This window comes from Mauremys reevesii, linkage group 4 (genome assembly GCF_016161935.1).
Source record: "Mauremys reevesii isolate NIE-2019 linkage group 4, ASM1616193v1, whole genome shotgun sequence".
NCBI lineage: Eukaryota > Metazoa > Chordata > Testudines > Geoemydidae > Mauremys > Mauremys reevesii.
Genome location: NC_052626.1, coordinates 136,869,635 through 136,893,111, shown reverse-complemented (window position 1 = coordinate 136,893,111; position 23,477 = coordinate 136,869,635). Strand labels below are relative to the sequence as shown.

The following is a 23,477-nucleotide window of genomic DNA, read 5'->3' as shown; positions in this document are numbered from 1 at the left end:
CCATAAATCTCTTGCTTTCTCTCTATTTGCCCCCCCCCCCCACTTCAACCATCCTTGTTACGTTTCTTATTTGACGTTTCTGAAATTCCTGTGGGGTTATTTGGCCCAGAGGGCGCCAATTATTATTGTCAGAGGGGAATATCTGCTGCCACCCATCATTCCGGTAGTGCTCAGCCTGGTAGACATTGCGCCTGGAACTTCAATACACTATTCCAGGTGTGTTCTCAGGGACTAGTGCCTCCCTGCTCACCTGATTCGCTGTGTATGTAGCCCAGAGTCACCCTGGCCACCGATCTGCCATGTGACTGCAATAGTAGGCCACCTAGAATTTGCTGCCTAATATTACCCCAACATCCTTCAGCCATTATTGCTTTCTGAGGCACCTCCATTCCATGGGATATCTTCCAGCTGACATCACCTGCGGGGAATTAGGAGCCTACAGTCCCTGTTTTGCTTCAGTACCAGGATGGGAGAGGATCCGTGTATTGGGGTCTGCTGTCAGCAGGTGGCAATGCGGAATGAATTGATACAGACTCACTGTGATGGGCGTGGGGTTAGGTAATTCCACCCAGAATAGGAGAGAGGAAGGTGTGGGCAGAAGTGGGGAAACAGGACCTGGAACAGAGAGGTCCTGGAGGGAAACCCTAGGAACAGCCTAGCTTGGGCGAGAAAGTTTAGGCTGAGCTTAGATGTTATTGCCGTTTCCACTGCCAATAAAAGAACTACCTCAGAAGATGGAGGCCTTTGGACACTAAACCAGTGAATGCACGCACTCCGTGCTAGAGCATGGTAAAATTTCACCACATTCATAGCATGTTTTTGTGATTTACCCTTTGCATTGTTAACCAAAGCAGAATGCTTTCAGCAAGGACCTGATCCAAAGCTCATTGAAATCAATGGATGGGCTCCTATTGACTTCAGTGAACTTAGTTTTGGCCCCAAGAGAATAAACACCAATCCATTTCAAATGTGTGTGTTTCATTTAAACTCCCCTGATTTCCTCATGCCTCCCTGGAACCTGCTGGATTGTGTCTCACGGCTTTATTTTTTATTTATATTTTTAGATCAAACTTTTGTGAGATTTTATAAAATTGCAAATAACCAAAGTAATAGACCAACCATTAGTAAACAAATAGAGAAAAAATATGTAAAATACACATTTCACAAAGTCTCATTTATTCACATCCTCTGTTACTCCATTCTGCTTTATACATTATTAATTTTGATGATTTATGAGATTCCTGATGAGTTTCTATCCTACTGCACTTAATTTTTAACAAGCATAAATTCACTGTGCTTTGCCCAGCAGCGAGAATAGTTTTATAGCTCTTATTACACTTTTCTGATGTATATTTCAATTAGAACTTCAAAATGACGTTGCAGCCACTTTAGGCTATACATTCTTGGTGCTGCTATACATTTTCCACCTCTAATTTCACAGAGTTTAGGACATTTCCCCTGCCCCTGCCTCTGTTTTCAACCACAGAGGCACCTGCACTTCAGAGGTGGAGGATATGATCCCTAAACTTTAAAGGTTCTGCCCCAAGTACTGCTGAAGTTGGTGGGAACTTGAAGTCTGGCTTGATGGGAGTTCTGGGTGTTCATGGAATGCACAATTGGCCTTGATACACATACAGTCTGTAATTCACATTAGCAAGGTTGTAAGCTTGTTGGGACAGCAAGTCTTTTTTATGATGTGTGTGTCCAATGCAAAAATAGGCCCCAACCCCTGCTTGGGCTTCTAGACATTATTGCAATGCAGATAAATATTACTAACAACAACAATTAGTGTTTAGCATGAAGGAATGCTGGGGGACCTGATGCTGACTCAGTTAGAGCACGGTGAGAGGAGAATGAGATCCTCTTAGGTTTTGCAAAGACAATTAAAAAAGCAGATTTCTTACTAAGCAACTTTGTGCAGTAGAGCAAATGGGAGGTATGCTACCGAAACCAGTGTGGGCTGTTTGCAGCATTGGGAGGTCTGAGAATTGCTGTCCTGGTTCAAAGTGGGTGACACCCACACCCCATCCCCGCAAACATGAACCCAGCCATTGCTAATGCTGTTCTACAGATGGTGGAGAATTTGCTGCTTTGCGGAGGCCTCATGTTGCCCTCTCTTCTCATCTCCAGAGAGAAAATATTAAAAAAAAGGATGGGATTTTCAAAAGCACGAGTGACTTCGATGTACAAATCTCATTGAAAGCCAATCGGATTTGTTGCTACTAAGTCCCTTAGATGCTTTTGCAAATAGCACCCTAAATATTTAGACTGAAAATAAAATGTCCCCATTTACCTGAAGTTCGTGCCATTAGGTTTGTTTTCTAGTTAGGCCCTGCTGCATGGGACAAGCTAACTTCTTTTGACATTTTCCACATTTAAACTATTTCTTGTGAGTGAATCCAAAAATTCAGGAGCCCAGTCTCGTATTAAGAGGGGGATTCTCACAGCGGTGTATGGATAGTAGAGTTCCCGTTTCCGCAGTGCTCCGCTCTTGATAATCTCCAGTGCACACTCTTCCTTTGGCGCACCTGGCTTCTGCATCACATGGGAAACAGTTTTCTCAGCAGTTTCTGGGGAGAAGGAGAAATACAAGAAAGGGAACTGTCACCACAAACCCGTGCAGAGCAATGAAATCTAAAGTTCAACATTTAAGGAGGTGTTTGGCATTCTGCAAATGAATGACTAAATAGAGTGGGTTAAAAAAATCAAAGGTTGAGATTTCAACAAACCTTCAACTTTTTTTTTAAAAAAAAAAGGAAATTGGTGAGGTATAACTTCTCCTCTGCTTTTTGAGTAATTATACAACTGGAAAATTGTATTGTTGTTGATTTACTTTTGCTAATTTTATTCAGGTCAAAAGGCTTGGATAACATTTTCAGAAATACTCAAGTCCCATTTTCAAAGGTGACTCAGGGTCCTAAATGCCTAAGTCCCTTTTGAAAATAGGAGTTAAGTTACTAAGTCATGAAGAGGTGTTTGAAAATTTTACACCTTATCTTTTACTTGTGTTTAGCACTTACTGGTGCTGTAAAAATACAATAATAATTTCCTTAGCAAGTCTGAGACACTCAAATTTGGGCTGAATTTCTTGTGACTATAAAATCATCATTGATGCAATTTTGAGATGTACTAAAGAGGTTTGCATGAAAGTTAAGGTGATAAACTGAATTAATTAAAAACAGTTCCTTCATTTTTGTAGCTGAAGCAATGAATTTTTAGGAGATTTGGGTTCAGTATTGTAAAAACTTCTAAGGAGAATAGTGAAACTCTTTTTTAAAAGTACAATGTTTCATTAAAAACGTTCATACTACCAAAAAAAAAAAAAAAAGCTAACATGTGGACACTATTCTCCACTCTCTGGATGTAATATTTTTATGCCTGGGTACTGTATGTACAAGCTCTTCTAATTAGCAAGGCCAAATAAGTGTGCTGATCCTACCAGTAGCAATGTGGCCCAAGATGCAGAGCGTGATGGAAACACTGATATTCTCGATTATTAATTCCTGTCTCAAGGAACTGAAAAATCCATCCAGGGCAAACTTAGTTGCAGAGTAGGGAGCAACAAATGGAATTCCAATTTTACCTAGAGAGAGATGCAACAACAATGTTTTACGAGGCTAAATACTTTCAGTGCACAGAAGCAAAAACGTGTCATTCTGACTTTGTCTTATCCTTCAGCAGCTGTCATATTTTGACTCACAGGAACTAACTATCTCAATAGGCTGAAGGATATAAGTAAATCCACTCAGACTGGGATGAGGGGGAAGGGGGTAAAACATTCCTAACAGTTTTCCTGTAATATGTGGCATGTACAAAATATATGATGAGATGGGGTGATATAAAGGTATTATCAGCATGAGGTCTGAATGACCTCCATAACTCACTCATGAGAAATGTGACCCTTGCATAGAACGCACATCCACATATATATCAGTTAATGTGTATATAACACACAACCTAGCAAACAAACAATATGTATTGTGATGGCAGATATTACCACGTGGCGCTGTTATGCAGTTTTACAAGATCTTTTGCTTAGTGTGCAAGTGAGTGTTTACTGTTGGGAAGACACGTGGTGGTGATGTTAGTCTTTGGTTGTGCCAGGTTGTGTGTAGAGGTAGCTTCAGAAAAGGGAGAGTTTGCTCCATGCCTCGGACTCATACTTAGAGTCAATTATTGAGGCAGAGTTGCTCTCTGGGAACCAGGCATTGGCATTAGGCTGAGATTTCTGGAAGCAGATACTTCCTTGTGCACTGTTTGACCATCTCATTTTAAGAGTGGTGTATGTGCGTAAGTAAAACCAGTTGCACTTGGAATACACCCAGACTGCATCATGGATTTCTCCTCCACTGGAAAGCTGATTTGCAAGATGCTAGACGTGCTGCCATTCAGCAAAGTGGGATCAGAAGAAGGGCAGTACATGAATCATGCAGACTGTTTTTGCATTGAGTAAACAGACTTTGTCATATTGAACCCACAGTCCCAATCAGTTACCCCCTACCTCGCTATAACGTGACCCGATATAACACGAATTTGGATATAACGCAGTAAAGCAGTGGTCGGGGGCGGGGAGGAGGGCCTGTGCAATCCGGTGGATCAAAGCAAGTTCAATATAATGCGGTTTCACTATAACGCGCTAAGATTTTTTGGCTCCTGAGGACAGCGTTATATCGAGTTAGAGGTGTGTGTTAGTCTTCTCAGGTGATCCTCCTCTCTTTTGAAAAACAATTTCAGAAGAAGCCTCCTTTGAATCTCAGGAGGAACTAAACCAAAGGAAAGAATCAACCATTACTGAACATAAGGGTCTCTAGCCTGGTTCACTCTCACCTGCTGTGGATGAAACCACAAGGATGCTGCCCCCACTCTCCTTCAGCATTGGCAGTGCAGAGACAGTCATGGCCACATAGCTGAGAAAGTTAATCTCCAGGAGTTTTCGTATATGCTCAACGTCTCCATTGAAATAGTTAAAGTAGGTGTAACCGATGTGATTGAGGATCAGCATGTCTAGGCCTCCTGAAAGCAAAGTGGGTGTTTTAGCTTCAGCTAGAAGAAAATGACTAAACTGTTTAATGAACCTATGCCAGCAGCATTTGAACCCAGGACACTCTCCTTATCACAACCTATGGCACATGTGCCGAAGGCGGCATGCAAGCACTCACAATGCCTGGGTCCTGGCCACTGATCCGGGGGGTTCTGCATTTTAATTTAATTTTAAATGAAGCTTCTTAAACATTTAAAAAAACTTATTTACTTTACATATAGTAATAGTTTACTTATATATTATAGACTTATAGAAAGAGACCTTCTAAAAACGTTAAAATGTATTACTGGCACGCAAAACCTTAAATCAGAGTGAATAAACGAAGACTCGGCACAGCACTTCTGAAAGGTTGCCAGCCCTTGACATAGACCTTTTACCATTTGAACTAAAGGAGAAAACTCCCTTAACAAATAGCTGTAGTAGGTTGTTATTTTCCAGAGACTATATACACCTCACATTGTGTTGTATCAGTGGTTTGGGTATGTAAGTGTATCTCAAGAATCAAAACTCCTTTTTGTCTATAAAATCTTGAGAAAAATGAAAAGTAAACAACGTAACCAGGTTATCCAGCGTATGCTGCCAGCAATGTTAATAACAATACTTATAATAAGTATAGATTTTGAAGTGGCCATAGCAGGTGTCAGCAATGCATGGAATCAGTTCACTGGTCCTTCATCTCTGGAGACTTACACTTCTAGCCGGGGCTTTAGTGAGAAGTAAAAATAAGATTGGGGTTATTTGTCACTTGTGCTAAAAGCACCTCTGTGAAAGGGGCAGGTGGTGATTTCCCGACAGCAAGCAGTTAACGTACCCCACAATCCTTTGGCCTCCTTGACCACGTCTTCTGCAAGTGCCATGTCTTCCATGCTGCCATTCATATAGTGAGCAGATGCTGCACCCAGCTCTAGGCACCGTGTGACAACCTGAGACAAATGCAACATTTAGACCTGGATTTCCCCACTGTTAGTACTCGGAGCGTTTCAAACGGACACTTGGGTGGCTCCGAGGGCAGAGTGATTATGTTCTCCTGCTTGGGTGAGTCCAGTCTGTGTTCACTGAGTGAGATTCAGAGCTGGTATAAATGCATTGATAGCAATGGAATTAGGCCATGCAGGCATTTGGTCCCATGGCTCTGCCTGCAAAAAGTACAGCGAGCACTAAACAGCTGATTCTGCAAACACTGACTTGGCTGTAAATTGTAAAAAAAATTTCATGGAATTTTGCAAATGGTTATTTTTGCACAGTCCTTGTAATAACACACTGGAGACTCCGGCGTAGTGGTCAGGTGTTAGTTATGTCTGTTAACTTTTCCTGTTAATATTTATGTAAGAAAATAATGGGTTATTAAAATAAATAAATAAAATAACCTCTTTTCAATTCTGCTTATCTTTTAAAAATGTTAGTAACTAAAAGTTCAAGCTCTGATAATTGAAAGTTTTTAGCACTCCAGCTTGGTAAAGCCAGCTCTGTGCACTAGTTTTTCTTTTTTTTTTTAACCAAGAAGCTATGTATAAACCATCGATCCTGCAATGCAATCCACTAATTGGTCTCCATTCAGGGGCCAGGAGCAGGGCAAATGGGTCCCTTTGCAGAATCAGGGGCTAAAACAGGCATGGAGCTTTTACATTCAACAGTGTTCAACTGGGCTAAACCGTAAGAACAAGTAACAAGAAGTGAGAAATCACCACTTTCTCAAAATTTCATAGCTCAAAAACTGCCCTGTCCAAATAGACCTTAAAACTTTCAGTAACGGTTTCTTCTGGGCAGAAGCAACACATGAGAAACGGCCTTTAGAAAAGAATTGTCTGTGTAAAAATTAGTGAGTGGAGGGGGTAGGGACATAAGAATTGCCAGGCTGGGTCAGACCAGGGTTCCATCTTGTCCAGTGATCTGTGTCTTACGTTGGCCAGCCCCAGCTACATCAGATGAAGGTGCAAGAAACCCTGCAGTGGTCAGTGAAAAACAGGCTTTAAAATGGCAGCGTGTGGGAGTTGAAACAAAAGCCTATAACCTTCATTATGAGACGTTATTGCATCTCTATAAACTGTGTATGAATCTGAGCATGCATATCTCTTTAAACAAATATCCACATATATATAATATACCCATCACCATAGTATCTAGGCACCACAGGAGTGTTTGGCTAGCCAGTTACTTTCTGAAGCTTGGCTTCTGTCCGTGCTGTGATCAGAACATGGGCTCCCATCCGGGCCAGGTGATAAGCCATTTGCTCTCCAATTCCAGTGCTTGCTCCAGTGACGATCACTCGCTTCCCTTTCAGCATCTCTGCAGAGTAGCACATAGCAAATGTTACATGTCCCACTAACATCACCCACAAAAACACTTGTGCCCAAAAGACTAGTGAAACCAACATTTCTGTCCCAAACCATACAAGTCCAGCCTCAGATCAACCCAGCCTATTCCTCTTAGTCCCAAGAGAAGAACCCATCAAGAGAGCAGTGGAAACTCACCCAAACATACAGTTTTGATGCACTATCACTTCCATTTGAAACCTACTAAACCTTAGTATCTAGTTTTAGTTTGCTCTAGCTGTAAACTCCAACAACTAAACAAACTAATGACTTTAACAAAGTAAAATCCGAGATCCCAAAGCTTTAAAAGTTTGGATCCAAAATTCACAACTGACCTTTATTTCTCAGCCCCTAGAACCAATTCCTCAGCTAGTGTACATCAGCATCACTCCATTGACCTTAGTGGAGTTATGGTGATTTACACCAATTGAGGATCTGGCCCTGAATTCTTCTACCAGGATGATGGGTTCAGTATGAAAATCTAGATGGAACGGAAAACAATCTCACCATGAAGATGTTTTTTATCCAGAGCTGAATTTTGTGGCTGAGGCTCATCTTTAATTTGAAAATGAAACATTTTAGATTTCATGGTGCTAAACCTTCTGTCCAGTTATTTTTATTAGCAATAGTATCAACCACAGTTTATAACTTTGTTGATTTCAAATCACTTACCTTGGAAATTCCAGCAAGCCCCAAATAATCTCCTCTATTCATCTGGGAAGCTAGAATATGTCTGCACTTTTATACTACTGTGTAATTTGTCATTTTCTACCAGAGAAAGGAATACCATTTCAGGTGACATTCCTGGGCATATTTCATTTCAAAAGGCTACAGTCTGGAATTTGAAAGGCTCATGAAACTGCAGCATTGTCTCTGTGCAGATCCATTATTAAAACTCTCAAATGTGCCCTTTTGCTGTCATGGTTTTAAAGGACATTTGCTTTAATCACTTACCTGGATTAAAATCTTCCTTTGAATAAAAGCAGAAGGCCAAGACCAATCCCACAAATGGAACAAGAATCTTTAGCAACAGCCCCATCCTACTGCAGAAAAACAAGCATAAAAAAGACAAACCCTGAAGAGCTGAGCTTCAGAAAAGCATATAAATATTCTGAAATGGAGGGAGCAAGTGATGGGAGCTTTGAAAACAAGTTCAACTGCAAATGTATGTCATAGCTTTTGTTTACTTTTTGTCCAGGTTAACAATCATTAACCTTTAAACAACAGCGTCATTTTGGACTTCATATTCCCCATTGCACCTTGTTCCTGCTATGGACGGCCGTTGTGTTCTCTGAGCACATTGAAGGAACATGTCCTTTTGTTAGAAGGAACCAGCCTCTGAGAAAGGAAGGGTGGGTTTGTGAACTTTGATTCAGGAGATCTGGGTTCAAGTACTGGCTCTAATAGATACTTTCTTGAGCAGGTCACTTAACCTCTCTGTGCCTCAGTTCCCCTGTCTATACAATGGGGATGATACTCCCCTACCTCCGGGGGATGTTTTGAGGATAAATTCATTAATGAGTGGGAAGTGCTCAAATGCTATAGGAATGAGGGCCATATAAAAATATAGGCAGAACTTTCTAGTGATTGCAGCACAAACTTTGCAGGATTCTGCTATTTATTATTACTGCTTGTATAATACTCACCATATGCTAGATGCTTTATACCTATAAAATGACACGTCTATGCGTTGAGGAGCATATGTAGACAGAGGACACACACATGCAGGGAAGGAATGCACGAAAAACCAGAGTGAATGAGCAGTCATGTGAGCCATGTCTTGTAGTTCCAGTGGGTGTGTAAACCCTTCCCTGGGGAAATAGGGGTTGCAGACTTCTCTGAAGAAGGCTGTCTTAAGGAGGTGTTTAAAGGTGGAGAGGAGTGAGTTCTGGTGGACTAGATTAGGGCTACAGTTCTAAGGCTAGGGGAAAGAAGTAAGTGCATTAGGATTGCAGGATCAGATCCTAAATTTCTATAGAAAACTAATGGAAAGTTATTGCTACTAACTTACTTTTGGGTGGAGTTTGCATTTCAGGAAGGCAAAGTGCAGTGTTTTCAGTGCATTTCTATGCATACAAGTGCTGTCTGCAAACAGCGCAATTTCAGAACTCGGCTATCTGGGGAGTTGCAATAAAACAAGTCGGGGCAACGTCTCAGCTCTGCTCAGCTCCAGTGTGGAACTCAAAAGGGCTCTTTTTTCGGAATTGTTTTCCAAACACAATCCCTTTAAAATCTCATTCCGTTTAACATCCTTTCTTTTACAAACTGAAATAGAAAAACAATCCAGATCCTAAAACGGGGGGTTCCACAGAGTCGAGCAATACACCAGGCAAACCCTGCAAAGCTGCCTCAGAGAAAAGCAGCCATATATAAACTTTGGACCTTGATTGTGAGTGCCTGCATGATAGAAAAAATATGCTCACCTTTAAAACCAGTCTGCGTCCATCAAGTCTTTAACCTGCTGTATCAGACCTGCTCTCCATTAGCGAAAATGACAAGAGTTGGGGTGGATTGCCTCTTGCTCTATTTACCCTGTCCTTGCGTTGGAAGGCATCAGCATGTTTGCACGCTGAAAAGAGGTGGGGTTTTTACCGGAAAAGAATGAGTTTCCCTTGGAGGAACAACAGTAGTGTATCTAGAGTGGCCAAATGTCCCGATTTTATAGGGACAGTCCCGATTTTTGGGTCTTTTTCTTATATAGGCTCCTATTATCCCCACCCCCCGTCCCGATATTTCACATTTGCTGTCTGGTCACCCTGAGTGTATCTTCAACTCGTGTTTCGTAGGGCTTTTTTGTTTGTTCTGTGAAAGTGGAGATCAGCAGGGAGAATGGTTGGTTGATTGGCTAAGAGTCAAGAAAGGAAAGACACATAAAGAAAGAGAAAGGGAGGGACCCAGAAAGGAGACTAGGAGAATAATGATTAGAAAAAGGAAATGTGGTGGATAGAGGGAGAGGTGGAGGATGGAGGAAGTGAATAAGAAGAGATGGGCAAATTCTGTCCTGGTGTAAATAAACAAAATTCAGGCCTTATCTGCATTGGAAAGATTGCACTTGCTTAACTAAAATCAGTTTTTAAACTGATATAGTCACACTGATTCAAACTCCTGTCTGGATGCTCTGATTTCAGTTTAAGGATTTGGTCTACACTAAGAAGTTTTACTGCTTTAACTATGCCATTATATTTTGTTGCAAAGAAAAACCTAGCGTGTGTGCAGTTATGCTCTATAAAAGTGCTATTGTGATATAGCTTATTTCCATTTGGGAAGCAAAATAAGCTATACAGTTATAAGACAACTTACAGTGTTAAAACTGCATCCACATTAGGGTTTACAACAGTATAACTATCTCAGTAAAAAAGCAAACAACCCCCCCACACTTCTAATGAACAGTTAAAATTATATCACTTTTCTAGTGTTGACCACGCTTAAGAGTGGCTTAAGCCTGTTCCCAATCCACAGTTGTTTACACAAAAAAATTATATTGTTTTAACCATGAGGGGAGGGATAGCTCAGTGGCTTGAGCATTGGCCTGCTAAACCCAGGGTTGTGAGTTCAATCCTTGAGGGGGCCATTTAGAGAAGTGGGGTAAAAATCTGTATGGGGATGGGTCCTGCTTTTGAGCAGGGGCTTAGACTAGCTCAGGGGTAGGCAACCTACGGCACACAAGCCGAAGGTAGCACACAAGCTGATTTTCAGTGGCACTCACGCTGCCCAGGTCCTGGTCACCAGTCCGGGAGGCTCTGCATTTTAATTTAAATTTTTAAAACCTTATTTACTTTACATACAACAATAGTTTAGTTATATATTATAGACTTATAGAAAGAGACTTACTAAAAACATTAAAATGTATTACCAGCACGCAAAACCTTAAATTAGAGTGAACAAATGAAGACTCGGCACCCCACTTCTGAAAAGTTGTCGACCCCTGAACTAGATGATCTCCTGAGGTCCCTTCCAACTGTGATATTCTATGATTCTATGTGACCTTGTCTACACTAGAAAAGTTTTGCTGGCATAGCTATAGCAGCAAACCCTCCTAGAGTACATGCAGGTTATACCAGCAGAAGTGTTTCTGCCAGCATAGCTGAGACCCATTCCCAAGAGACATAAGATGTACTGGCAAAAACACTTTTATGCTGGTATAAATGCATCTGCATTAGGGCTTATACGAGAACAGCAAAATCAGTCCAAAAAAAAAAAATCACACCCCTCACCAATATAGCTATGCCAGTATAAATTGTAAGCATAGATTAGGCTGCTAACGGTATAGTTGAAGTGGTACAACCCCACAAGTGTGGACATAGTTACACTGTACTAAGGTGCTTTATACTGGGATAGCTACTCCCATATGAGAAGGGGGGAATAACCTGCACCAGAATAACTTTGTGCCGGTATAACTACTTTTCTGTAATATGTATAATCACCATCCCATCAAAAATAGTTATACTGGTACAAAACTGTGTGTAGACCCAGGCCCTAACTTAACTGGAGAAAAGCCACTCCTAAACCAAAATAGGTACGTGCACACAGGGGCTCACACCAGTTCAACTATGTCTTTAAATTCACACCTTAGGCCTGCGCTAAACCTAAAACTCAGAAACATTGCTCAGGACTGTGAAAAATGTCACGCCCTGTGCGACATAGCTATGCCGATCTAAGCCCCAATGTAGACCCCACTAGATTGATGGAAGAATTCCTAGCTACTGCCTCTCCGAGAGGCGGGTTTACTACAGCAATGGAAAACCCTTTCCGTCGATGTAGAAAGTGTCTATGACACAGTGGCACAGTTTACAGCTGTGCTGTTGTAGTGTTTGCAGTGTAGACATACCATCAAGTTAAACTGGTGCGGCTTGCCTATGTAGATAAGGCCTCAGCTGGAGTCAATGGCAATGCATCCAGGTAGTATGGGCTAAAAAGATGTAATGGAGAAAGGAAGGGGAGGGGGAATATGCACAACTCTAAGGTTAGTGAATTTTATTTTAATAATGAATTCATGTCACTACATTTCCCCTGGTACATGCTCCTCAGCTCTGTGTGTTTGTAGGGCCACGGCTGGCTGGAAGGGTGATGGTGGAGTTGTGGGAGATTTCTGTCTTTCATGCTTTGTTCAGTCTTGGGCATGTGTTATGAACAAATCCCATGGTGCAGAGTCCAGCCATCTCTCCTTAATCTTCAGCTCAGATTTGGGGACAGGAGATAGTTTCACAATGACACTTTTATTAGAGTTCTTTGGGAAAAGAGGGGAACAATTTCATGAACATTTTTCAATTTTTTTGTACATGGGGAAAAATGTAATTTAAATTTGGAAAATTTCCATCAGCACTAATTATTTGCCACCAAAAGGGAAACAGAAAGCCAGCGCTGCTGTCTGCTAGCAGTCACCTTTGATGGTGATAGCTTGCTCTGCCAGTCACCACAAATGCCAGTTGTTATGTAACCATAATCCACCTCCTAAGAAGTCAGAACTGAGGTCAGAGACATTCTGGATACTACTTTTGCTATATATTCTGTATTATGTAGTTATATTATTCCAGATACTGTAACTAAAGCAATGGGGTTTGCTAGAATGCTGGCTAGTTTTTGTTAGGTCTTGGCTTGCTGATTTTTAGACATGCCAAGCTCCCATTGAGCTGCAGGCACTCAGCCCTTCTGAAAATCAGGCCACTTGGCTTTTGGGGCGGGGGGGGGGAGGCAGTCTTCTCTTGAGTAAACATTGATACATTTCTGCAGTAGAAATTGTTTGACTTTTCCTGGGACAGATGCTGTGGTTTTCCATGTTTACAGCCAGGGCTCCCTGATTTGGAGGAATTTTGAAGGAATTGCAATCATAATTTAAAATACAAAGTGCTGTCTATTAGCTTAAAAAATCAAAACAAAGATTTTTAAAACAAACATTGCCAGATTTCTGCTGTGGAAATGACCTTCCCACAGTCTGCTTGATCACAAAGGCTGTTCTAATATTGTTAAGGCATTGCCTCTCTTCTGTAAATTTCAAATCTGCCTGCTGCAAGGATTTTATGCACCAGGAGGGGGAGATATGGGATAAAATAATCCTTCCCTCTCTGCAAAGATCTCTTCATACACAGCTGACATATACATAGACCAGTGGTCCCCAACCTTTTCCGGGTGGCGGGCGCTGGATGACGAGCCACCGAGGACTGTGGCTGGCGGACAAGCATCCGCCGAAATGCCGCCAAAATCGGTGTCATCAAGAGGCATCACCACCGAAATGCCGCCAAAGTAGCATCATCAAGAGGCGTTGCCACCAAAATGCCGCCGAAAATCAGTGGCATTTCAGCGGCGGCGCCTCTTGGTGACACTGCTTTTGGGCGGCATTTCAGCGGATGCTCGTCCACCAGCCAGTACGTGGGCGCAGATAGATGCCCCGGCAGGTGCCATGGTGCCCGCGGGCACCGCGTTGGGGACTCCTGACATAGACTAACAATCAGTGGCCATTGCATTTTGCTGGCGAGGTCAGTTAGTCCTTAACTCTGTTCAAATGCAGAGAAATGTGAGCCAAGGAAGAGTTCGAGTGGGAAATGCAATCCCAGGGCACCGAATTCAGAAATCTTTTCAAAACATAGGTTTTCAAGGCCCGCATGACTTCACCGTGCTCCCAGCTGCAGGAGCAGGAGTGCATGCGTTTGTCTCTGTGATGACAGGAGTGGCATGCTTAGGGTTGCCAACTTTCTACTGGCACAAACCTGAACACCCTTGTCCTGCCCCTCCTCCAAGGCCCCGCTTCTGCCCCACCCTTTATCCTTGGCCCTGCCCCCACTCACTCAATCTCTTCCCGCCGTCGCTCGCTTTCCCCACCCTCATTCACTCATTTTCCCCAGGCTGGCTCAGAGGATTTAGGGTGGAGGAGGGGGTGAGGGCTCTGGCTGGGGGTGCAGGCTCTGGGGTGGGGCCAGAAATGAGGAGTTCAGGGTGCAGGAAGGGGCTCCGGGCTGAGGCAGGGGGTGGATGTGCCGGGTGGGGGGATGTGCGGGGGGTGGGGAGGAGGGCTCCAGGGGTTCGGAGTATGGGTGAGGGCTCCAGGGGTTCGGAGTATGGGTGAGGGCTCTGGTCTGGGGATGGGGTGCGGGAGGGGGCACAGGGTGTGGGTTCTAGAGTGGGACCAGAAATGAGGAGTTCAGGGTGTGGGAGGAGGCTCTGGGATGGGGCAGGGGGTTGGGGTGGGGGTGTGTGATGGCTCCTGCTGTGGGTGCGGGCTTTGGGGTGGGGCTGGCGATGAGGGGTTTGAGGTACAGGAGGGTGCTCCAGGCTGGGATTGAGGGGTTCAGAGGGTGGGAGGGGAATCAGGCCTGGGGCCGGAGGTCAGGGCACAGGAGCGGGTCGGGTGCAGGCTGTGGGCAGCACTTACCTCAGGTAGCTCCCAGAAGCAGTGGTGTGTCCCCCCTCCAACTCCTACGCAGAGGCATGGCCAGGCAGCTCTGTGCACCGCCCCATCCGCAGGCACTGCCCCCACAGCTCTCATTGCCCGCTGTTCCTGGCCAATGGGAGCTGCAGAGCTGTTGCTTGGGGTGGGGGCAGCGTGTAGAACCCCCTGGATGCCCCTATGCGTAGGAGCCAGAGGGGGGACATGCTGCTGGCTCCGGGAACCGCGCAGAGCCACGGCAGGCCGGGAGCCTGTCTTAGCCCTGCTGCGGTGCCTACTGGACTTTTAACGGCCCAGTCAGCAGTGCTGACTGGAGCCGCCAGGGTCCCTTTTTGACCGGGCTTTCCAGCCGAAAACCAGACACCTGGCAACCCTCGGCATGCTGCATTGGTTTTCAGGACTGTAAAATGCCATGTGATCCCAGGGTCACACAATGAGGGATCCCAGCATTGCATTCCCTCAGTGAGAAGGAGCCTGGGCTAGGGAGCTCCACAGTATACCAGGCCTTGATTAAGGTAACCCCAGAGACAGGTATGAATGGAAAGGCACCGGAGGACTCAGACTGATTAATTTTTCTTTAGGTTCTCCACGTTGTAACTTCTTCTGATCAGATAATCCAGGAGTTCTGGAGCCCAGTCCCGGATCAAGAGGGGGATTTTGGTAGCTGCGTATTTGTAGTAAATTTCCCGTTGGCGAAGGGCTCCGCCCTTGATGATTTCCAGCGCACACTCCTCCTTCGGTGCAGGGGACACCAGCACCACATCGGAAGCTGCTTTCATGGCACTTTCTAGCACAATAGAACAAAGGGAGCTTTGGTTAGATTTGCAGTGCTCTCCACTAGTGAGCCCTGCACCTCTGGGGCCAGCTGAACCCAGCCTGGATTTGCTTATTTTAATTGTTGTTTTTAAGCCATCTAACATCAGTTGGGCCTTGCGTGGCTTAGTGAGCCTGGGAGAAAGCATAACCCCTCTCTTGTTGTTATGTATCGTGGTAACACTAGAGGCCCCAGTCAAGACAAGAGCCCCGATTGTGCTAGGCCCTGTACAGAGGCAGAGGTCGATGCAATCCCTGCCCCCAAGAGCTTCTGATTTAAGCAGATGAGCCACCCAAGGACTGGGGAGAGGGAGCCAGCTCACTTTCAATGATTTTGATAGGCATACTAGAGCCTGTGAAAACAAGACAAAACACAATCAAATTTGGAGATTTCAACAGAGGAAGAGAATTTTGCAAAATGTCGTGAGTTCCCCCTGCTGCTCCCTTTTTCCAAGCAACTCTCATGCATACACGTTCACTTTTTATATATTCACGTTGTAATTACATCAGTACGTAAATATACAGCAACATCTTCAGCTGGTGTAAATTGGTGTCATTCCATTAACGTCAGTGGAGCTATGCCAGTTTATGCCAGCTGAGGATCTGGCCCGCAGACTCACCCTAACTGCACGTCAGGTTGGCCTAGCCATTATTCATTGGCTGATTTCTTTGAAATGGTGAATCAGAAATGGGTCTGAGAGTATGTCTACGCTACGGAGCTTATACCATCATAGTTATGTCACCGAAGCTGTGCCAGCATAGCCCCCTAGTGTAGACGTAGTAGAGCAACAGAATGAGTTTTGCTATTTCTGTGGCTCCCCTTACGACATTAGCTATGTCTGTGGAAGCATTCTTCAGCTGACATAGCTGCAGCTACACTGCTGGCTTTGTCAGCATAATTATGCCAGGTTTCTTTTGCTGACTGACATAGTTATGCTGGTATAAAATTTCAGTGTAGGCCAGGCTGAGACTAGGATTTGGAGGAGGGTGGGGGTAGTGTCCTTCCAGATCAGTCCAGAGAGGACATTCCATGTATTCGGGGTGGCATGAAAGAAGACAAGAACATTTGTGGGAAATTGACAAGTAGCATTGGTGGAGCAGAGGCAGGAGAGGAGAAGGAATGGAGGGGAGAGTTGTGAAGCAACTTGAAAGTTAGGATAAAATGCTTGAACTTGGAGGGCGATTAGTTCCTAATCGGCAAGGCACTGATCTTACCTGTATCAATGAAGCCAAGTATACAGAGTGTGATGGAAACATCAACCTTCTGAATGATTAATTCCTGCCGCAAGGAGCTGAAAAACCCATCTAAGGCAAACTTTGTTGCAGAGTAGGGAGCGGTAAATGGAAACCCAGCTTTACCTAGACACAGAGCAGCAATGTTGACATGGTTAAGTTCTGTTGCAGTGCTGCATAAGGCTTTATTTGATTCTGAACCAGATGGAACATTCTTTCCAAGTGTGTTGAGCGCCGGTGAAGTGTCATGCCAACTGCCCAGAGACGCAGACTGGGTGGTTCAAAGGACACAAAGGTAAATAGGCACTGAAATCCTATTGCTTTTAACTCTCTTAAGGTCCTTTGAAGAGCCCAGCCAAATGTCCTGTTCATGCACAGAGCGAGCGGCAGCAGTGTAAGCTTCCCACCTTCAGTGCTCTCAACTGATGTGCTTAGACCTGACCTAGAGAGATCACCTACAATGTTGAGTCAGTCTCAATGGCCCTTTGGGTCCTTGGCTCCTCAGCTGAGCTCACCAGCAAGGGGTTGACTAAGATGGCAGATTTACAATAGGGACACCAGTCACCTAAGATGCTTCACGTAAGCCAGCGAACCATCAGCTAGAGGGTCAGCTGGCTATTGAACTTGATCCACAGAAACAAAATGACCCTGTCTAGTCAGTCAAATAGCCAATACAAAGAGTGCGCCACATATTTCCGGTCTGTTCTGGTCAGACTGTAATGCCAATATTTGAAGTGCTTGAGCTGTGCTCCTCCAGTGAGCCCCTTTGCTTATAATCAAGAAGCATGCCAAGGTGTTCCGCTTCTATTGACAAAGCGCTAGGGGGAGCAAAACCCAAGGGAAGAGTGATTTTGTTTTGAAGGTGCCGAGTACTTGCCTTCCCCATTGACATCCCTTGTATTTTTGGGTGCCCATCACTTCTGAAAATCAGCCCCAAGGTGTCTGCCCCCCGTTCACGGCTCACCTGCCATGGATGAAACCACCACGATGCTGCCCCCACTGTCTTTCAGCCTGGGGAGCGCCGAGACGGTCATGGCCACGTAGCTGAGAAAGTTAATCTTCAGAAGCTTCTGCACGTGCCCCACGTCTCCGTCAAAATAATTGAAGTACGAGTTGCCAACGTGGTTGAGGATCAGCATGTCTAGGCCTCCTGAAAGCCAAGGGGAGAGCCAGGGATGCTTTAGTTTAGGGGGGAAGAGAATGAAGGAAGTGCAGAGCACACTGCTTGTGTACGCTACATATCTTTTCCTATAATCACTATGAATCTCTGCAGGAATCTACTCCTTGGAATGAAATAGGTCTATTCTTCTTATTATTTTTAATACTAAGGGAGGCTCTTGGGTCACTGCACGGGCCTTTCATCTCTGCAGAGCTGGGTCAAAATCCAGATTCTGCTTGCCAGTATGTGGCAATCAGGTGGTGTGCACTCACCAAGTCCCAGTCTTTAGATTATATTATAAAAATACTTTGTTGTGATTTGTACTTTCGGCTCATTTAGGATGGAGTGGGTGGCGGGGACACACACAGGTCCTCCTTGACCTGCATGTGGGCCCACAGGTGCAGCATCAGGATGTGTGGCAAGAGAGAGCAGACAGGCGTGCCTTTGCACAGCTTTGTGCAGTGACCTATAACTGGCATAGCAGGGTTGCTACAGCTTAAAGAGCACGGAAGGCCTAGGAATGTAATGCCCATTGCTCTGGGATGGGGATCCAGGAGCAGAGTGTTACAGAGGTGTAGGACTGCAATCAAGAGTGCCCTTGAGATCAAGCCTGAACGGTAGAGCTGTGTGTGGGTCCAGGTTTTGAACAGCATGAGGGGCCAGCAGGGCACGATTGCAGTCCACCAGCAGGACAAAGACTGACACAGCAGATGATGCTTCTAATCAGGGCAGAGTTGCATTGGCAGAGCTGGAGTGGGTGCATGCACAGAGCCTGTCTATGCTATGGTTGCCTCTCTTCAATCCTATTTGTATCTCACATTCACAAGTGGTCCGTTAATACATTTAATAATAATTGTAACTATAACTCAATATAGTTACTAAATGTCTGGATTGGTCACTTGTGAATGTGAGATACAAATATGAATATAATCCTTCTTTCATTCTTCTCATTACACACACACATAAATGTAATGAGAAAGATGGAGGACATTTCCACATCCCTCCTGTATTTCCTGCCCTTTCTTGTTTTGTTTTTTCTAATGTGGCAGACAGTGATGTGGCTAAGGGTTCCACATCTCTCTGCATTTGATCACTTGTTAAAGGTTGGATGGCGATTTCCAGACAGTGAGCTGCTAACGTACCCAGCACTAGTTCAGCCTCCTTCACCACATGCTCGGCAAAGACCTCATCCTCCATGCTGCCGCTCACATACTGCGCGGAGGCTGCACCCAGCTCCAGACACCGGGTGATGACCTGGAACACATGAACGGAATGTTGTAGAAACACATTTCCCATTGATGACCCTCTGAGAGCCTCAGGGTGTTACATCCGTGGTCAGATAGACATAGGGTAACCAGACAGCAAGTGTGAAAAATCGGGACGGGGTGGGCGGTAATAGGAGCCTATATAAGAAAAAGCCCCAAATATCGGGACTGTCCCTATAAAATCGGGACATCTGGTCAGCCTAGATAGACATGGCTCTGTGGGTAGAATGAGTGCATTCTGCCTACCAAGTGTTACTATGTTGAACACACTGGCTCTGGCTTTAAACAGTGGGCACCAAAGGATCCGAGAATGGGATTGGAGCTTCCTGGGATTTCAAAGTCTGTGTACCATGGAAACCTGAAGCAACCTGGCTATTTACCAGTATAGTCTGCTCTGCAGTGGAAGTCTGTGCCTGCAGGATGAGTGGGGGCATGTGTATATTACTGCAATGCAGTGAGAGGGCATGCTTGTGTGCTAGTGCCCATGAGATTGTGTGTACATGAGCGGGTGTGAGCACAGATACCAGCACATGTATAAAAAGAAGAGTTAATGCATGTGCATGACCATGAGCATGGATATGTATATATGTTTGCGCACTCACAAGCATGTGTGAGAATCAGCATGCGAGTGTACTGATGCGCATATCATGTAATTGCAATGGTAGGTGTGCATGCGTGTCTGTACATCTATGTGTGTGACATAAGACTGACCTATGTGTGTGTGCTTGGTACGTACTTTCTGAAGCTTGGCTTCCGTCCGTGCTGTAACCAGAACATGGGCTCCCATCCGTGCCAGGTGATAAGCCATTTGCTCTCCAATTCCAGTGCTTGCTCCAGTGACAATCACTCGCTTCCCTTTCAGCATCTCTGGAAAGCAAGACCCAGGGATAATAATTTACCGGATACCAGAGAAAGATTTCCCCCTTCCCTCCGTGCCCTCCAGGGGTCAAGAAACCAAAGTGGACAACAAGCCAATCCAACCTGCCCAAACCAGCATGCCCACCGTGCACCAGGCAAACTCTCTGCCTTGTCTCAAGAAAACTGCAGTAAGAAGAATAATTAAAATTCCTAATGCGAATAAAGCAATATTAACAGGGACATGGCCAAATCATTTAAAAAAAATCATGTTGCAAATCAGGATATTAATTTTTTTTGTGATAATTAAAATTTCCAGCCATTTTCAAAAAAGATATTTTCAAAGTTATTAAAGATTTTTTAAATTTTTTTTGTAAAATAGCCTTTTTCTAGCTCTTTTTTAAAAAACATAAACCATGTGAAACTGAATGTTAAAAGCCCCCCGTAAATCCGAATCATAAAACTCCTACTTCACCTGTTTCCTAAGAAAATATTTCTCTGTATTACCGTACTTGCTTGATGTAGTTTGAAAGCTCTGCAAAGCAGAGTGTTCTATTATCTGCAGTGTTAACAAATGCCCAGACATGTTTCATTTCAGGCTCTGTACACATCCTGTGTAAAACATTCTAACGTGCCTTTTTCTGTTTAATTTTTAAAATACATTCGCTTTTAATAACTTACCAGGTTTAAAATCCTCCCTTGCTGAATAAAAACAGAAGGCCAAGACCAATCCTACAAAGGGAATGAAAATCTTTCTCAACAGACCCATCCCACTGCAGAATCAGGAAATAATAAAGCATGAAAGAAAAAGGAAAAAAACAACAACTCCGCAGATCTGCTCCAGACAAAAGCGCCAATGCCTAATCTTTAAAAACCTATTAGTGAAACAACTGCAGCTCCCCAAAGGTTCAACCTTTGGAAAATCACAGTGGTGGGATTGATGGGTTCATCAAAACCTTTAATTTGCTCCTCTTCAGAGTTGATAAATCTCAGCCTAAGTGACAGCTTCGCTTTGGTTCTGGCCAGCTTATTTAATATTTCCTGTCCCTACGTTAATGTACAGAATTTTGCACAACATCCTGGAAGAGGTGTGCCTTTGCTGGAAAGCATCAAATTTCACTGTAGGGAGCATCGGAGACTGCTACGGAAGGTGGGAGAACGTTGCATTGTATTATCATTTGTCTGCTAAGCATTGACACTGCACTCAGGCACTACTGCAGACATATAAGAGGGCACAGACCCTGCCCCAAGGAGCTTACAATTGTATTGCAGTTCAGGCACAAGGAAAGCAATTTAGGTCCCATGAAAGCCACCAGTTGGGGCTATTGGTTCAGTGTTGCAGTGCTCTGGATTGGGTATCGTTTAATTAACACACTTTGGTTGTGTCCACATTGCAGCTGGGGAGTGAGCCTCCCAGCCTGTGTAGACGGACTCATTCTATCAAGGCTTGAGCTAGTGTGCTAAAAATAGCTGTGTAGATGCTGCAGCACTGGCAGAGACCCAGGCTCTGACCCAAGGGGTTGGGTGGGCTTTAGAGCCTGAGCTGCCATTTGAGCCATCGCAGCCACACTGCTATGCTTGGCATGCTAGCTCAAGCCGTGCCAGAGCAAGTCTGTCTTCCAGCGCTGGGAGGCTCACCTCGAGCTGCAGTGTAGGCAGACCCTTTAGGGCCTTGATTCAGCAAATGGTCGCCATTGCGGCTGCTGAGCTGGAGGCCCCAGGTTGTTCAGAAGATGCTTTCCCGATTTAGCTCGTTGTATCCTATTGTCTAATTGGCTGTCACTAATTGGCTCTCTCACCAGAGGAGCCAGGGTTTCAGAGAGTCTGGACTGAACTTCCCGCTAGATGTGGTCCCTCCAGTTCAGGATGGAGGCTGGGAAACTTGCCGTGATGCTGTGCACGCTGTACCCTGTTGTGTGGGTAAACGCAGGTCTTTGCTCTCCGGGGGAGTCTGTCCAGCATCTTTCACTAGCACTCAATTCAGTCTCAGATTAAAGAGGAAAAATCAAAGAGAACTCCAGAGCAACAGCCAAAGGCTCAGGGTGTTGGGCCTCAGTAAAGTCGATTACAGAGGTCTTATAATAGGTGTCAGCTTAAGCTACTATCAGCCTCGCTGTAGCTCTGGGATCTTCCTGGACAGTACAGTACATCTTGTTACGTGCTGTTCTGGGCTCAGTGCCAGGGCACATATAGGTTGTGGCAAAAAGAACAGGAGTTCTTGTGGCACCTTAGAGACTAACAAATTTATTGTAGCATTAGCTTTCGTGGGCTACAGCGAAGTGGGCTGTAGCCCACGAAAGCTTATGCTACAATAAATTTGTTAGTCTGTAAGGTGCCACAAGAACTCCTATTCTTTTTGCGGATACAGACTAACACGGATACTACTCTGAAATAGGTTGTGGCATCACTCTGACTGGGCTTCATTTGCTAACGAGATTACCTCTCTGGACCCTGTGGGGAAAGCTCCCTTTACAAGGATAAAAGCCTCGTCTGCAAGGCAAGATGGTTTGCGTTACAGATGCATAATGCAATGGGTTCCTGTGGTCCCTCCGGCTGGGCCTGAAATTGTACACTCCCCCCATCTATTTAGAGAAACCTCAGTGCATATCCTCTTCCACATAGCCAATGAGTTAACCTGAAGTACCACACCCTCCCCAAACATCCCAATTCTATAACCCCAATCAGGGGTTATAACCAACTCAGCACTCAGGAGCAACCCTACAATAACAAACCAGTGGCTGTGTGCAGCCCAGCACACACACAAACAACCCTCCAGTCAGGGGCGGCTCTAGCTTTTTGGCCGCCCCAAGCAGTCATGCGCGGGAGGCGCCCCGGAGCCACGGCAGCAGCGGACCTCCCGCGGGCATGACTGCAGAGGGACCGCTGGTCCCGCGTGGCTCGGCTGGACCTCCCGCGGCTGCGGACGGCTCGCGGGTCCGGCGGCTCCGCTTGAGCTGCCGCAGTCATGCCTGCGGGAGGTCCAGCCGAGCCGCGGGACGAGCGCCCCCTCCGCAGTCATGCCTGCGGCAGGTCCGCCGGCCCAGCCTGCCGCCCCCCCCCGGCAGCAGGGGACGCCCCCTAGATTTTGCCGCCCTAGGCACCAGCTTGTTTTGCTGGTGCCTAGAGCCGCCCCTGCCTCCAGTGATGAACCAGGAACAGTGCTTTGTTATAGCTTTGAAGGAACAGGTGATTTGGGTTAATAATATACTCAGGAGGTCTGTCCAGCTGCCAGTGGGACACTGCTCTTAAAGTGTAGATTTCTCTCCACTCTTAACTTATCCTCTGCTGATAAGAAGCACTTAGAATACATTTTGGTCAGATAAATGTCATTGCATTCTGGGAAACCCTGCCACTTCCTCTGTCATCGTCTTTTGTTCTACCCCTGAGTTTGTGGAATTGGCCACTTCCTTTTCTTGGC

The 23,477-nt window shown here is 45.0% G+C and overlaps 2 protein-coding genes across 6 annotated transcripts; both read right to left on the bottom strand.

Annotated features, from left to right (window-relative positions):
- Window positions 1-1,153: 1,153 nt before the first annotated feature.
- On the bottom strand, window positions 1,154-9,938 carry LOC120403613 (corticosteroid 11-beta-dehydrogenase isozyme 1-like). Of its 5 annotated transcripts, none has more exons than XM_039534911.1 (7): window positions 9,777-9,936; window positions 8,308-8,396; window positions 7,197-7,327; window positions 5,853-5,964; window positions 4,828-5,013; window positions 3,440-3,583; window positions 1,154-2,570 (listed from the first exon to the last, which is right to left on the bottom strand). In XM_039534911.1, the coding sequence occupies exons 2-7, from the start codon at window positions 8,390-8,392 to the stop codon at window positions 2,350-2,352; spliced, it is 879 nt and encodes a 292-aa protein (XP_039390845.1). In that variant the 5' UTR covers window positions 8,393-8,396; window positions 9,777-9,936; the 3' UTR covers window positions 1,154-2,349. The 5 variants fall into 5 exon arrangements, with proteins under 5 accessions (XP_039390845.1, XP_039390846.1, XP_039390847.1 ...); XM_039534912.1 differs by having other exon boundaries at window positions 8,308-8,393; XM_039534913.1 differs by lacking the exon at window positions 9,777-9,936 and adding an exon at window positions 9,365-9,470.
- A 4,987-nt stretch (window positions 9,939-14,925) lies between these two features.
- Window positions 14,926-21,073, bottom strand: HSD11B1 (hydroxysteroid 11-beta dehydrogenase 1). The gene is made up of 6 exons (XM_039534910.1): window positions 20,741-21,073; window positions 19,941-20,071; window positions 19,082-19,193; window positions 17,745-17,930; window positions 16,763-16,906; window positions 14,926-15,521 (listed from the first exon to the last, which is right to left on the bottom strand). Exons 1-6 carry the CDS (start codon window positions 20,826-20,828, stop codon window positions 15,301-15,303), a joined length of 882 nt encoding a protein of 293 aa, XP_039390844.1. The 5' UTR covers window positions 20,829-21,073; the 3' UTR covers window positions 14,926-15,300.
- Window positions 21,074-23,477: the final 2,404 nt, after the last annotated feature.

What these genes read in the sequence shown, in the direction of transcription:
- HSD11B1 (XM_039534910.1), bottom strand. Translation starts at nt 20,828, where the DNA reads ATGGGTCTGTTGAGAAAGATTTTCATTCCCTTTGTAGGATTGGTCTTG. An exon ending in CGGAAGCCAAGCTTCAGAAA is followed by an intron (nt 19,194 to 19,940) that starts GTACGTACCAAG and finishes CATGTGTTCCAG; the next exon opens with GTCATCACCCGGTGTCTGGA. An exon ending in GGTGGTTTCATCCATGGCAG is followed by an intron (nt 16,907 to 17,744) that starts GTGAGCCGTGAA and finishes CTCTGTGTCTAG; the next exon opens with GTAAAGCTGGGTTTCCATTT.
- LOC120403613 (XM_039534911.1), bottom strand. Translation starts at nt 8,392, where the DNA reads ATGGGGCTGTTGCTAAAGATTCTTGTTCCATTTGTGGGATTGGTCTTG. An exon ending in CAGAAGCCAAGCTTCAGAAA is followed by an intron (nt 5,965 to 7,196) that starts GTAACTGGCTAG and finishes CATTTGTCTCAG; the next exon opens with GTTGTCACACGGTGCCTAGA. An exon ending in GGAGGCCAAAGGATTGTGGG is followed by an intron (nt 5,014 to 5,852) that starts GTACGTTAACTG and finishes CTTTGCTTTCAG; the next exon opens with GAGGCCTAGACATGCTGATC.